The sequence below is a fragment of the Primulina eburnea genome, chromosome 10 (genome assembly GCF_022965805.1).
Source record: "Primulina eburnea isolate SZY01 chromosome 10, ASM2296580v1, whole genome shotgun sequence".
Taxonomy (NCBI): domain Eukaryota; kingdom Viridiplantae; phylum Streptophyta; class Magnoliopsida; order Lamiales; family Gesneriaceae; genus Primulina; species Primulina eburnea.
Window position 1 is genome coordinate 326032 of NC_133110.1, and position 16094 is coordinate 342125.

Sequence of the window (16094 nt, forward strand, 5' to 3'; positions counted from 1 at the left end):
GAATGATTATGAACCCAATACTCGAAAAAGATATAAATTTATGAGCAGTTTTTTCTGTTTTTTTTAAAACATAAAATTATATGTGTTCTCTATGGACTATGAAGCATGTATTTATCAAAATAGAAACTTCATGCAATTCAAGCCAGCCCTTATGAATAGAATGATCTACCTACTATGATGGATGATGAATGAAAAAATATTCAACTAATGGGGAAAAACTAAAAGCAGGAATCTAAAAAATACAAAAATATGGGTCAATAGCAAAGTGTGATCAAACCAAATTTTCCACAATAAAATGAATCCTACAAATGAGCCAAAAATCAAGTAAGAGCGAGAACAGAAAAAGAAAACAAATGAGCCTCACTTCAGTGGCACTCAACGGTTGCTTCAGCTGCCCGACGAGGCTTATTCTTTCGCCTATTCCTAATCTGTCGAAAACCTTTTAATTTATTTGGTTCAACGGTCTCATCGTTTGGTGATTCAACGTTAACTTTCTCCTTCCCTCGGCCATCTCTTTGTCATTTTTTAACATGATCTTGCGATGTTATTTCTTTACCAGATGTGTCCTCACTATCTTCATCTTTGGGTTTTCGAGCTTCTTCTTCGACCATTTCATCTTTAAATGCTTTTTGCGGCCTCCCCCTTCTCTTCTGTGCGGGGATCTTTTCATCCTCACCACTCCCAGTCTCCTCTTGGTGAGTCACATGCAGCTTCTTTCCTTTTGTTTTACCCCTTCCCATTATTTAGATCAGGAGGTATCTCACTGTTGCTACATATTTCTGCCATGGGTATTGGATAATGTCAAACTTCTAATATCACTTGGCTTTAGAATCAACATGAAACACCATATAGTAAATAAAGGAAAAACAATTTAATAACATCCATACAGAACTACTCTACGCCTTTCAGGGAGAACATCAGAATGAATAGAATGCTTTTCTGCTCAGAACAACACTCTTTTGAAAACAGTGAGGAAAGTCCGAAAAATAGGAGTGCACGCTCATATTCGGGCGGAGTTATATTATGCATATCTCAAGTGTGTTAAACGGATGCGTTCTTCACAAAAGAAAATTATGACTCAGAACGTGAAATATGCAAGCATGTTACCGTGTGGATTAAGCTAGAGAAATCTCTACTTGGCAGCAGGATTAGAAGGCACATTGTAACTCAAAATTGGGAGACAAATTACGAAGATAACTTAGAACTCTGCATGATATAATGGAAACTAAAACTTCCGCATAGAAAGAATAAATATTTATCACATCATCACGGGCTTCATACACCAATACATTGAAATATGTCGAAGTTTTGGCAAGACGAAATATGTTAATCACAATACATGATAAATTGGCTCTCAGACTAAAAGCTGTATGGAACAATATCAACATATTTAGATATTGAGATGAGATGAAAATAAGGCCTCAAACAAACATGGAGAATTAATGAACCATGAATTGACACATACAAATCAAAGTAGCTAGAAAGTAGAAACTTTGGCATATCAACCTCACCTCTATGACATCGTACATATTACCATATTAGATTGGGATTCTCACACAGCAGAGAAGGAATTTTCAATTGAGGTGGGCCTATGCTGTATTTAACTGGTGAAACCTCTATTTTAGAATAATAGAGGTTTATTTGATTTCAAAACTTTTCTAAGGGGGACTAAAAGAGTAAGTTCCAGACCGTGAAAATTGTTGATGCGAGCTGCACAAATAAAATGACCAAATACAAGAAGTCCAGAACAGAACCTCGAGACTAATGATAGTTTGAAATTTCAGTTTCTTGATTATATAATTATTAAGATGAATAATCTCACCAAGTAATATCAGTGTATCCAAATCATGTGCTTTGCAATCAAGAAAACAAGTAGACATTCAAAAAAAATACACCAAAAAAAAAAACTGTGAACATAATTCAGTAAACAAATACATGCAGAGAAGAAATTAGAAACAAATTTTATTTGATCGGATAACAGCTTGAAACTAATTATACAAATAAAAATACAGATCCATGGATTACATTAATCGTAGGGAATGCCATTGAATCGTCATTCATTTGAATTTGATAAACCGCGTAACTGATACTGCAAAATCAACAGAACCCAGATGAATTCTTACCTCGGAATTCAAAAGCAAGAATTCCAAAGGTTTGTGGAGAGTAAAGTAAAATGAAGACGAGGCATTGAAAAGTACACAAAATTCACATGGTTCCATGTATCATCGTGTGAGTGGTTAAATTTCAAATATCATAAATAATTTACAATAAGTAAATATCGGATTTTCAAAATTCCAAAATTTAAAACATTTTAAGACAAATAACCGATTCGATGTCCTTAAAAGGCTAATTAAAAGGAATGAATTCAAACCAATTATACTATTTGATACGGGCTACTGAAACGGGAGAAGTTTGTTTTTCAATAGACACATACTCTACTATGATATATTTATTTATAATGTAATCCATGATGAAGTGACGTCTAATATCGATATATTTGATTCTGGAATGCACTAGGTTATATGTGATCTCAATTGAACTGGTGTTGTCATAGAAAATAGGTGATTTAGAAGCTTAGATTCCATAGTCACATAAATATTCAGCTTCAGCAGTTGATGTAGCAATGAATGTTTGTTTTTTTACTGAACCAATATATTAGTCGATCACCGAGAAATTGGTATGAACCACTTGTGATTTTCTTATCTAATTTACAACATGCATAATCAATATCTGAATATCCAATTAAAACGTGGAATCTTTTGGATATCATAGCCTAACTTTTTGAGTCTCTTTTCAATATTTTAGCATTTAAGCAACGATAAAATGAGATTGTTTGGTTTCAGATTGAAATCTAGCACAAACACAAATATAGAATGCAAACATTATAACTAGTCTATTGGAAGTTAAATAAAACAATGATCCAATAAGAACTCGATATTGAGTTACTTCTATTAAAATTCTTCGTTCATCTTTATCAAGCTTAGTTGATGAACTCATTGGGATAGCTGATGAAGAACAAGTCTCCATACCGAACCTTTTCAGTAGCTCTTTAGTGTCTTTTGTTTGATTAATGAAGTACTAACTTCAATTGTCAGACTTGTAATCCTAAGAAGAATGTCAGTTTGCATATTATGTTAATTTTTAATTTGTCCTGTATTAAATTAACAAGTTTCTCTATACCGAAATTTTAATATTGAGAAAACGCCTGCTACTAGTCCGACCATGAGGTTCACATCAAATATGAATTATGAGTTTGTGACTTCTGAGTCATAAAATGAACATATTAATACAAACAATAAGGTGTTTTAAAAAACCGACATATTAATAAATTTTCTTAATTAGTTTATCGGCACTTCAAACTGTTTATCCCTTAGTTCCATCAACACGAACATGGACGAAAAGTATTTTGTTGTAGCCTCGTGTAATTCTGATCTTTTCATCGGTGTATCTATAAATTCAAAAGGTAAAAAGATCAATAATTTCCCCCCCACATTAAAACAAAAATCATGTGGACTTAAGAACAGGAGGGCCGGAAAAATGCTACTTACAACAACTCTATTTTGAACCTAGCTTCCATCTCCGATGGGATCCCATATGGACCGACCACTATTGCCGCATCATCCATGGTAACATCATAGATGTTGAACCCAGATTTCCTTCAAAATACAAGTTTAAAAGGTTAGGAGTCTTGTAACACAAATACTCTCTTGATTTTTATTTTTTTCTGATTTAAAATATTGTAACGTTATATCAACTCAAAATTTTTGACCTGGAAACACTTACACATATCTCCCACTCATGGAGAATTTGAAGCCAAACAATATATCAGCAAGAAATTTCAACCCTCCATTTGGCCTCACAATCTGCAGTAACACTACAACATTAACGAAAAAGCAAAACAAACTAGTATGAGAAAATGGAATGTTACATAAACTCGGATATAGTGGGAGTCAGGTGGGAAAAGATTTCTGGAATAAATATATTTTATTATTAAAAAAATAAAAATTGTCCCAGACTGAATGGCTTGATGACATATGGAAGAAGATTAAACTGCCCGTGTGTATATATAGTCTGGAAGATGGGTATAAAGAAACCTGCTTCCCCATTAGACCTTTGGAAGCATTCTCCATCCAACTCTCTGTTTCTTCCTGCAATCCATGAGAGTGACGCCTCAGTTATGTCTTGGGAAGAAAAGCAATGATAATTTACAATTCATGGGAGAAAAAAAGTTGCTTAGAATACCATGCATCACCTAAAACATCTTGAAAACCCAAACATGTTTAGTTAAGACTACCCGAATTATGTATCTTGAAATCAAGAAGTAGGCGTTTTCTCAATCTTCGATTATGTCCTCTCCTTCAGTATTTTCGTAAGCAGTTAGCTACTTCAGTCTCTGGCTCTTTCTATGTCCTCCTCACCTGCGCATAGGTAGGGTGACGGAAGGAGCTGGTTCTTCATTTTTTGGTTGTTTAGTGTGGGTTTTGTTGCAGATTTGGAACTTGAAGATTGAAACTTCGGATCAGATCAGATCTGATGTTAGCTTGATTGTAGATCTTTCCTCCAGTCGTTTGTGACAGTTTTAGTAATACATTTTCCTATCTCAGGATGATTTGTCTTTCTATTGATAACAGATCGACATTTGATCAATAAGATTAATGTGAGATGTATATGTGTGTTCTTGTAAATTTTGTTTCAAATAAAAAAAATCACTCATACCCAATTCCCTCCACTCCAATATTTTCAATCTTCCATCCCGATTTTACATTTAATTTCCCCCAGATTGGATTTTGTTATGCATGCTGCTTGAAGTTAATATAGTTTTACGTAATCAGTACGTACTGATATGGGAGATAAATATAGTTGACTAAAATTGAGTCATGCTAAAATCATTTCTTATGACTATTGATAGACAATGTATATACAGTGTTCCAGATGTCAAAGTTATCAACTAATTAAACTGAGCACGTAGTAATTAAAAGTACTGTACGATTATGACTCATACGATAACCTATGCTTTTATACATGTATTGTTATAAATTTACGGTCGGATATATGACTAGAATCTATGTTTCTATGATTTATTATAATAACTTTTAAGGACTAACATAAGATGTTGAAGATTATTTACTGTTTTCCAGATCATGTAAAAATTTCTCACAACGTAACTAAAAGAAGAATATGTACGTGTTTCTATGATTCATTATAAACTTACCTTTAAATTTACGACACATACAAGATGTTATGTATGTGCGTAGTCTATTTACTGTTTTCTAGATGTCAAAATTATTTACATTAACAATTCTAGAAACTCATTAATCACATAGAAAGTAGTTCGATTATATGGCTGAAGCCTGAAAGAATTGCAGCCAAGATTCCACAATATAAAACTATTCAACTTTTCTTTTAAAAAAACACAATCGAAAAACAATCTAACTAAGACCTATCCCTAATCTTATCGCCCCGACATAACGGATTTTCTTTGGCCAGCAGAACCCTTCCCGCGGTCTTGTAATCAAACTTGCATGCATGCGACTCTGGGTGTCTGTGAATCCCGCAGAAAGTTCGCCCACATCGGCATCCAAATCCTAATAATCCAACTTTCTTGTTTTGTTGCAGAACTCACACCTGTTCTTGGTATTAATTGTGCAAGAATTCATGGCATCAATCAAACTGCCCATATCTTGAGACGAGATGTGATTACAGATTCAGAACGGCAGGTTTTTGGCAAAAAACAGTTTTTGATTCTGTTATCTGACGTTTCAAATAATCCTCCTAATTACACCTAGAACAAAACCCTCGATTCGCCTCCGAACCAAAGAAACTACAGCCGCCGTTGCACAGCCTTGAATTTTATGGCTGGTTGGAGAGCAGATTCGTGTTGTGGTTATCCATGAAAGAATACATTCTTGTGTTACAATTGACAGATCGTCATTTTCTTTTGTTTCTTAGTATGACTACTTTCTCGTTTATTTTCTCTGGATTTGCTAGCTTATGGTGAATTTGTTGTAGACGGTGAGTCTTGGGGTTTCATGCATATATATAGAGGGAATTTTCGTCGCCGGGTTGGAATTCGATCAGGACAAGAATCTTAGATGTGGGAAATTTATCTTCTATTTGAGTAGTACTTTTTTCTCGATTAATATTATTATTTGATCATATCGTTGTGTATGGGAAATTTTTTGATTTTTAATAACACCCGAAAAGGTGATGAATTTTGATTTTATTGTATTATCATGGGTGGGTGGCCCATATCTCATTTACCCCGGAACATGTGCGTTTAGAACTAATAATTTTTCGTAATATTATAAGTTTGAACTATAAAATATAATATATTGTGAAATTTCACATCAACACTAAAAGGATTAAAGCTGCTAAAATTCATAAGATACATTACTAAACCTGCAATTTGATAACAAATAGAACTAAAATCGTAAAAATCAAACTTACGGGACAAAAAAGCTAGCAGTTCTCCCTAAACTTTTTGAGCAAGTTATTTGTTAACACAACACCGCTCTATTCATGAAGAAAATAGAATATAACCCACAAATATGCAGTGAATAACCACAACCAAGGCCATATAATATTGTTGTGATCAGATGATTAAGAATATTTTAGTTTGGCAGAAAAACTTACGGAGATCAAAGAAAAACAGGAAAAATCAGCAAGCAAGCACGCTGTATTTACCCACGTGAATCTATGAGCATGATGTGAATCCTTTACTCAGATTGCGAAAAATAAATTGTTCTACCATAAACTAATGGGTTTATGGTCATGTAATATTATCCTATTTCCAAAATAAATTATAAAAATAAAAAATATGCAGAAGAATACCTGGGAACTCCATATCATTTGCCACTCCCCTTCAAGTAATTCCAATTCACTTTCCGTCATATCTTGATTTAATTTAAGGAATTCATCGATTTCCTGTCAAATAACCATACCATAAATAATTATTTTTTCAAGTATTTGAAATGTAATAATATTTCTTACGGGACACTATTTAACAGAAAAAAACTCAGACCTTTCTCTCTTCTATACCACTGGCAATGGCAGATAGCAATCTTTGTCTTGGTTCGCTTTCCTTTTGCAACACAAATGTGGTTCCCTGCACTATATCATTGCGGCTAATGGTCGTAAATCCTTGAAGTTGACAGGATGTACAGAACCTTTTACCAGTTGGCTTTTCGCATGTCAATTGAAAATAGAGAGGAGATGTCTTGTGGAGGGTAATGAGGGAGAGTTTTTTTTTACCTTGTTTCCACGAGAAATACGGATATTTCCTGACTGGGACAGATATGTAGTGTCCAACCAGCCCTTAGCTTCATCCCCGAGAAGTCTAAAAGGTACAGGGTATGGAACTTTGAAGGGCAGAAATTTAAAGGAAAATGCAGCTCTATCAAACTGGAAGAGGATGCGTTTCCCATCTTTAATCGATGCCACTGCCTTCACATAGACAGGACCATAATGTAATAAACATCAAGCACACTGTCTGTAGATCCTTGTGAAATAAGATAGTGGACTAAACATAATTTAAAAGGTTCTTTCAAGAGCTTTATGGATGCCTGTAAAAAAGTGCCAAGAAACGTGAAGAGACTAGCGTTGTTGAAACTGGTGGAAGTAGAAGAGGCTTGAAAACGCATAGACACTGTTGGGCATTCATTATCCACGCGTGTATTTCTAATTACTATAAATCAAAATACGCAAAAATCAACCATGAGTAAATCATTTTATGACTTTAAATCAGTACCCCGAGCATCACAAATATGGAATTTAAACCCGTTATAACCCATCGTCTCTGACCAATCTTTTCCAGAAGCATAGAGCCTAGAAGCATCAGTCCAGCTACCAGAACCATAGCAATAAACAACTAAAAGATATTCTCTTCCAGAGAACATCCCTACCAGACAAAACATTTTTCTCAAGAGAACTTTACATTGATAACACAAAATGTAGTCATTTACCTCTACTTTCAGCTCACCAATAGCGTCGGAGAATTTCACTATATTGGAAACACGCGGGTCAGCTGTTCCAAGATATACCTCCTGGAATACACTAAAATAGTCCACCCCGACAAATGTTCTCTGCATCAGCATAAAGAAACTGCATCATATAATCGATTTCCGATTGCTTCTTCAATGATCAGTCAACTGCACTATCTCAAATTTAACAGAAAGTTCGTTCAACTTCCATTTACCAGGAAAACACGATTATTTTTTTAAGTACTTCAATTCTTTTACTCTGCTAAATCTCCATTGTGAAAAGATTTTCATGATATGTTAATCCGATCACATGATGACATCCGCTCAACTAGCAAAGGATGAAGTAATCGTTGCAGTAAGATTTGAGCTGGAGATTAAGATCATTTAATTTACGTGAAACCGAACCTGAATTGGGGATGCTGTTCCCGGTCTTGTTGTGAACATTAATTGCCATCGCCCTTCAATTAAACTCGAACCAGTCTACAGATTAAATACGTCAACTACTTGATTCAAATTATATGGCAATGTGTAGCTCAATTGTTATCACTTCATGATTAATCATCCCAACTCACCGGGTCAGGGACGCCTTCTAAACCTTCCAAAAACTCCACTGCCCTTTCAACTTCCTGCGTAAAAATCTTAACCAAATTCAACCTCATTCAAGAGACACAGCATGAAATTAATACAAGTAATGCTAAGGTACCTTGAGTTGCGCAGGAGAGGCGGCGCGGCCGCGACCTTGAATCCCGATTAAAGAATTGATCAAAGCGTATTCCCCTTTCGTAAATGGTTTGGAAATCTGCTCGGATTGTTGCTGCCCGACCAGAGAACAGATGAGAGAACACCGTCGGATTCTCCGGCAAATAATTCTTGAAAATTTCGTCTTTGTCGGGGGATTTTGGGGCCATAATTGAAGGCCTGGAATTGTAGCCATTTGCATGAAAATACACCGAAGTTTGCGTTCTTTGAATCAAAGGTTGATTGGTGAAATCCGTTTCCTTAGTGGATGGTTGTGCTTTGAACACGTGGCTATGTGGATTCCCAACACTATTTTAATTTCCAAATTTAAATTTAGTTAAATATATAAAATCTTAGTTTTGTCCACATAAATAATACCATTATCCACTCTTCACATTATATAATATAATATATATATATATATATATAATGAGTGGATAAATCATAATCATCTATTTAATCATAATTATATTCGATATTAAAATTTAATGCACAACTTCTCTACTTCCAAGTAAGACTTTAAATAGAAAATCAAAACAAGTACGTTTAAACAGAAGCGCCTTTCTGTTTTCAACCACATTGAATAATCACAGAATTTTTCCCCACAAAACACAAAATGATATTAAAATGTCAACAAAGGCAGCAGGGGGGTGGTGTTGCCAACGAGGCCCATCGTCGTTGATGGATATAATTTTTTATTTAGAAAAATCAAAACATATATAATATGATCATTATGATTAATTTTTTATTTTAAAAAAACTGCATTCCAAAAGTAATGAATATAATGGTAGATGGATGGATAGGGTGGTAGGAAGAGTCAAAGTCAACACTAAGGGCCGACACTGTCGGCCTGCACCCCACATGCCATTACATGCCAAATCAATCCAAACTTTCATAATAATGCAATGAACCCAAATATTCATATACACAAACATATTGAGTTCAGATTCCAAATTCAGAATCTAACTATTCTGTACTACAATTTGATTTCGTGTTTGTAGGTTTGCTGGTGAAAGCACTAATCCTTAAACATGGCGCGCAATTTGAAGCTACCAATGCATGTAAACACAAAGCAAAACATGACATGAAAATAAGTGAATTGTCTGAATAAATATTGAAGTGACCGCCAAATGACAACTTTTGGTGACTTTATTAAGGCTTTTAAATAATACAATGCCTGAGAAATCAACCTCTAAAACTACTTGTAAATAGTTAAGTCACCAAACTAACAGCCCTACTATTCTACATTAAAGTTTAAACTACACATCTTCAATGCATGTATCCAAAGGTTGCAGGATTGCTCTGCACAAATTAATCTTCATTCCACTAACGATGGAGTATTCGAGAAATGCATCACTCTATACGATCTTCCCTTGGCACAAACCCACAATGTTATTTCTACTCAGGGGCTCACTTTCACCCATTCATAACGCCCCAGGACTGGTAACTCGTTCACAAAGTCGAAATTGTACCTGAAAAAGGTAGAGTGTAAATCCAAATATCCTCGGAGTTTAGAAAACATGGGAAATCAAATAACAAAGTTAGAAAAGAAAAAATGAAAAGTTTCAAGTATTTTCAACAAAATGGAGTACAATACTTTTCCGTGAAAAGGCGCTGCAGTTCTTGCTCTTCATGGGTGAAAAATTCCTCAAGTTCAAACGGTGTGGGGACATTCATAAAAAGGGAATTTGGGGCCCCCCTTCGATTAGAAGCACTTGAACCAGGGGCCGGGCCTGGGTTGGAACCCATTGTTGAACTGCAAGGGGTGCTTTCCCTTGTGTCTCTGCTGGAAAATGAATTTCTTTATGCCTTTTCCATACACATTCCAAATTAGGTAATGTACACAAAAACTCCACATGCAGCATTACTTTATAAAATTAGAAAGGGAAATGATTGATCTCGGATAACCGAAAAAAGAGTTTAGTTGAGGCCTGAGGGCCAAATCAATGAAACATTTAATGAGGAAAGCTTGCATAAATTATAATAAAATTCCAAATTTTTTCATGTAGGGAGTGTGTGGGGTCACTTCTCCCAGCTCTGAGAATGGTACAAGAACAGCTTCCCCGAGTAATATTTGAAATCTTGGTGTGGCCCCATTAACAAAACGCATGCAGTCACAAATGAGGTTTCCAAGCCATTGATGCAGGTACAATCTAGTAAAAATCAAAGAGTGATTATTTTAACCACTCATGTGCTCCTCATATTCCTTTTACATAAGCTTTTTACAGCAAAATTCTTCGAGGAAATAATGTTCTTAGTTAATGTCAGGTTTCATGTCAAGAAACAAATGTCACAGAAGATGTGCAGCGTAGAAAAGATTCACATTCTATTATCAGAATTTTCAGTAAGTATAATACTGAATATATCATCATCCGTGCACTGAAACCATACAAGAAAAAAAAACAGGACCTCAAATGGATCAGATGTAACCAAGCAGAAACGAAGATACCTCTTAAAGAAAAAAATTTGAAATTTTATCCAAAAAATTTAAAATTGTAGAATTTTTGGGTCTCAGTTGGAAGGGTCTCAGTAATGTTTCCTAATGTTTTTGAAATTTATTGTAGCATTTTTGGGTCTCAGTAATGTTTTTTTTTTTTAAAAATGCAATTTTATCCAATAAATAATTAATGCTGGTTAAAAAAACTAACAATATATAAATAAAACAAACAGCAACCAAACGGAGATCAGAGGAGCACTTTAAAAGGCCAAAACAAAAGAATGCCATAATTTTTTGCTGCATGTGCAAAAAATTCCCAGAAAGAGTTCTATCAAAGAGAGGTCAAATACCTCCAAAAATTCCAAACGCCCAATACTGGTTTTTTCCACCAAAAATATGAAGAATACTTGCTGTAATTCCATGCATAATGTAAAGTGAGAGAATGCAATGAAAGGAAGTGAAGGAGCGAGCTCAGCGGAGTTGACCGTTAAGAGGAGGACATAATATGCGAAGAATTTGAGGAAAAAATTTTGGTGTAGGCTCTAAATTTTTCAAAGAAAAAAATCAAAGAACTAGGATTAACATCTTGATATTTCAACAGATTACACCAAAATTTCGGAGTAAAAAAAGTCACAAAAGATGCCCGCACGTTGATTCTGACACGCAAAAATGAAAATAACAATGTTTTCACAAAAAAAGAGGATGGAACATTTAACAATTAGAAAGGCCATGCGTACATAATATATACCTTTCCCTGATTTCCCTATTCAAAACGTTTATCCCCAAAGAGGCCTCAACTTCAACCAAAGCTCCTCGTCCACAGCGACAGCTTCGCCGTACTTTCCGCGAAGTCTGCGACTTTTCGAGGCGTCGCGAGCGCAGCTCAAGGCAGCCCAAAGACGGAGCTGCACCGGTAGATTGGAGGCGGCGAAAGGCTAGGGTTTTGGCGCGAGTTCGTACACCGAGAGAGGAATCCATAACGGGCACGTCAGTCGTGGCTTCCGCTTTCCTAATGTATTTCCCCATTATTAATGCTTAACACCTACGGAGACGGTCAGAGAATGGAGAAGTGAGAACGGTGCAGCAGGATCTGTGGGTTTCCTCCCCAAATATAATATTTTTAAATTAATCCTGTTATTATACTAGTAGAATGAAAAAAACAATTTTACGAGCTACCGAACCAATTTATTGTTGAAATTTTCGGATCAATGATTAGACCATGTAAATTATAATATTTTTTCTCGGATAAAGGAACAGATTACTCGATATATTTACGTATCTCTCATGATATATATCATGACTCGAACATCCATTTCAAATGCATATCCCATTTTTGCGCAGCAGGGTTATGAAAATCCACGAGAAACGACTGGACGTATTGTATGCGCCAATTGTCATTTAGCTAATAAGCCCGTGGATATTGAGGTTCCACAAACAATTATATGTTTTATTTTTTATTAATATTAAAAAAAATTTAATAAACATAAATCTCGCTGAAATTGTTGTACCAAACATGTTTTTTTTTTTTTTTTTTTGCTAAATGAAGCAACAAATCACAAAATAAGAATGTGTGTGTGATAAATGTAAAGAAATGAATTTAAATTTAAATTTCAACTTATTTTGACATACAAAGTACTTATTATGGGGTTTTGGATACTTGATTTCGCTCTTTGAATACTCCAAATGTATAAAAAAAAAATACTATATTTTTGAGTAATTACCACAAATTAGGTCATTGTTGGTCTTTCATGAAAAATGCATTATGATAACTTATCTATGTCATTTTATTTTATTTTTTAAAAAAAACGTAGTTCACCACTCATCATAAAATAAGATTATATATTTATTTTGACCTACAAAGTATCTATTTTGTAGTTTCAAATGTTTAATTTGGCTCTTTGAATACTCCAAATGTGTAAAAAAAAATACTGGATCTTCAAGCAATTATCATAAATTCTGTAATTGTTAGTCTTTTCATTGAAATTGCATTAGGATGAATTATTCAAATCATCTAATTTTTGAAAAAAGACATTTTTTATTAATCATAGAATTAGAAAAATACTTATTTTGATCAATAAAATACCTATTTTTGGGGTTCCAGATATTTGATTTGGCTCTCTGAAACTTCAAATATGTAAGAAAATATTTGAATTTAAATAATATCAAGTGACTTTAGATGTTGTCATTGGTGAAGTTAAAATATGATAACTAAATTGGTACAAAGATTACCTAATTAGAGTCTACAAAAACACGATTTTACTCCCTAAATAATCATATCCCATTATTTGGGGATGTCAAAATATAGTTTGAAATTAATATTGAGTGGAACTGATGATAACATTCATGAACTAAAAAATTGATACAAATGAGGCATAATTTGAGTTCACAAATATTTGATTTTACACTTTAAGTACTCAAATTCGATTATTTGAAGATGTCAAAATACATAGTAATTTGAAGTTAATATTGAGTAAATTTTGATGATGATATTTGTGAATTAACGATGTGGTACCTAAATTGGTACAAATAGTACCTAATTATATCTTACATATACTTGATTTTACTCGATTTTGATTATTTTGACATATAAAAAATATTTCAAGTAATATTGGCTGACTTTAGATGTGTCATTTGTGAAGTTAAAATGTGATACCTAAATTGGTACATATAGTGTCTAATTCGAGTGTACCAATACTTGATTTTACTCCCTAAATACTAAAATTCAATTAATTTTTTATGCCAAAATATATAGTTTGAATGTAATATTGAGTTGTCTTTGATGAATGATATTCGTGAAGTAAAAATATAATACCTAAATTAATACAAATTATATCTAACTCGAGCCACGAAATACTCGATTTTACCATTTAGAAAATCAAATTTGATTATTTGACGATGTCAAAAATATAGTTTGAAGTTAATATTTTTTTATGGTGTTGAAGTAAAATGTGATGCATAAAATGATAAAAGAAAAACCTAATTCAAGTTACGAATATTTGATTTTAACTCATAAATACTCATATCCGATTATTTTGGATGTCAAATTAAACATTTTTAATGTCACATTTTTAGGTATCACATTTATAATTCACGGATGTAATTATCAAATAAATAATATGTCATATTTTTACTTCACAAGTGTAAAAAGAATATAGTTTGAAGTTAATAGCTTTTTTTTTATGTCATTATCAAAGGCCACTCGATATTATCCATGGAGTCGAATCAGGTATTATAATTATTAAATTAAGCATATATCATATTTTTACTTCACGAATGTCGTTATCAAATGTTACTTAACATTAATTTCAAACTTTCATTTTGAAATCCCTAAATAATCGGATATATGTATTTAAGGGTAAAATCAACTATTTGTAACTCGAATTAGGTTTTCCTCATACCAATTCATGTATCACATTTTTATTTCATGATGACACCATAGAGAATATTAACTTCAAACTATAATTTGTTTACATCATCAAATAATCAAATTTGAGTATTTAAAGGGTACAATCAAGTATTTCGTGACTCGAATTAGGTATTATTTGTATTAATTTAGGTATCACATTTTTATTTTACGAATATCATCATCAAAGACCACTCAATAATACTTTCAAACTATATATTTTGACATAAAAATTAATTGAATATATTTATTTAGGGAGTAAAATCAATTATTGGTACATTCGAATTCGATACTATCTCACTAGAACAAAAGAGACTTTTCGCAGCGTGCAAAATATCTTTCTGCACGCTGCCAAATTTATGAATTTTAATATTATTAATAGCGCACATATACATGTTGCAAATAATAGCATCAACAAAGTGCTTTTATTGCGTGTTGTTGATATATATCACGCTGTAAAAAATCATTTTTGTTGTAGTGTCTGTACCAATTTAGGTATCCAATTCAACTTCACAAATGATACATCAAAAGTCACTCAATATTACTTGAAACTATATTTTTTTATATGCTAAAATAATCAAAATCGAGTCTTTAAAGAGTAAAATCAAGTATATGTAGGATCAAATTAGGTACTATTTGTACCAATTTAGATACCACATCTTTGATGTATAAATCTTATAATCAAAAGACACTCAATATTAACTTCAAATTATATATTTTGACATCACCAAATAATAGAATTTGAGTCTTTAGACGATAAAAACAAGTATGTGGATTCGAAATATGTTTTATTTGTATTAATTTATGTATCAAATTTTTACTTCGTGAATGTCTTTATCAAACTATATTTTGAAATCCTCAAATAATTAGATATGAGTATTTAGAGAGTAAAATTATGTATGTGTAAACTCTAATTAGATACTCTTTTTACGAATTTATGTATCATATTTTAACTTCACAAATGACGCCATCAAAAATCACTTAATATTACTTGAAACTAAAGTATTTTCTTACACATTTGAAATATTCAAATAGCCAAATCAAATATTTTGAATACCGAAATAGGTACTTTATCGTTCAGAAAAAGTATTTTTTCTAATTCCATGATTAGTGAGAAACTGTGTTTTTTTAAAAAATAGATGATATGAATAAGTCATCCTAACACAATTTCAATGAAAAAGCTAACAATTACAGAATTTATGGTGATTACTCGAAGATTAAGTATTTTCTTACACATCTAGAGTATTCAAAGAGACAAATTAAACATTTGAAACTTCAAAATAGGTACTTTGTAGGTCAAAATAAATATATAATCTTTTTTTTTATGATGAATTAATGGCGAACTATGTTTAAAAAAAAATTGACACGAATAAGTTATCATAATGTATTTTAAATATTTACTCTTATTCCATGATAATTTAGGAATAATTTTTTAAAAAAATTATATTTTAGATGAAGAAGAGATGTGTAATTTTTGTGGATAAAATTATATATATTTTTAAATAATAAAAGTACAAAATTGTAACTTTGATTTGTG

At 32.8% G+C, this 16094-nt stretch overlaps 2 protein-coding genes across 3 annotated transcripts; both read right to left on the bottom strand.

The window, feature by feature from the left end:
- Window positions 1-3193: 3193 nt before the first annotated feature.
- LOC140803999 (probable plastid-lipid-associated protein 12, chloroplastic) lies at window positions 3194-8978 on the bottom strand. Its single transcript, XM_073159849.1, has 11 exons — window positions 8683-8978; window positions 8552-8605; window positions 8385-8459; window positions 7962-8081; window positions 7252-7443; window positions 7022-7105; window positions 6832-6924; window positions 4095-4148; window positions 3784-3863; window positions 3549-3656; window positions 3194-3448 (listed from the first exon to the last, which is right to left on the bottom strand). The coding sequence occupies exons 1-11, from the start codon at window positions 8917-8919 to the stop codon at window positions 3364-3366; spliced, it is 1182 nt and encodes a 393-aa protein (XP_073015950.1). The 5' UTR covers window positions 8920-8978; the 3' UTR covers window positions 3194-3363.
- Window positions 8979-9802: 824 nt separating this feature from the next.
- On the bottom strand, window positions 9803-12281 carry LOC140804000 (cyclin-dependent kinase inhibitor 3-like). Of its 2 annotated transcripts, none has more exons than XM_073159850.1 (3): window positions 11903-12281; window positions 10315-10503; window positions 9803-10189 (listed from the first exon to the last, which is right to left on the bottom strand). In XM_073159850.1, exons 1-3 carry the CDS (start codon window positions 12178-12180, stop codon window positions 10120-10122), a joined length of 537 nt encoding a protein of 178 aa, XP_073015951.1. In that variant the 5' UTR covers window positions 12181-12281; the 3' UTR covers window positions 9803-10119. The 2 variants fall into 2 exon arrangements, with proteins under 2 accessions (XP_073015951.1, XP_073015952.1); XM_073159851.1 differs by having other exon boundaries at window positions 10315-10500; window positions 11903-12277.
- Window positions 12282-16094: the final 3813 nt, after the last annotated feature.

What these genes read in the sequence shown, in the direction of transcription:
- LOC140803999 (XM_073159849.1), bottom strand. Translation starts at nt 8,919, where the DNA reads ATGCAAATGGCTACAATTCCAGGCCTTCAATTATGGCCCCAAAATCCC. An exon ending in GTGGTATAGAAGAGAGAAAG is followed by an intron (nt 6,925 to 7,021) that starts GTCTGAGTTTTT and finishes GTTATTTGACAG; the next exon opens with GAAATCGATGAATTCCTTAA. An exon ending in AGGTTCAAAATAGAGTTGTT is followed by an intron (nt 3,449 to 3,548) that starts GTAAGTAGCATT and finishes TTGAATTTATAG; the next exon opens with ATACACCGATGAAAAGATCA.
- LOC140804000 (XM_073159850.1), bottom strand. Translation starts at nt 12,180, where the DNA reads ATGGGGAAATACATTAGGAAAGCGGAAGCCACGACTGACGTGCCCGTT. An exon ending in AATAGGGAAATCAGGGAAAG is followed by an intron (nt 10,504 to 11,902) that starts GTATATATTATG and finishes TTCATTTTCCAG; the next exon opens with CAGAGACACAAGGGAAAGCA. An exon ending in CAGCGCCTTTTCACGGAAAA is followed by an intron (nt 10,190 to 10,314) that starts GTATTGTACTCC and finishes TACCTTTTTCAG; the next exon opens with GTACAATTTCGACTTTGTGA.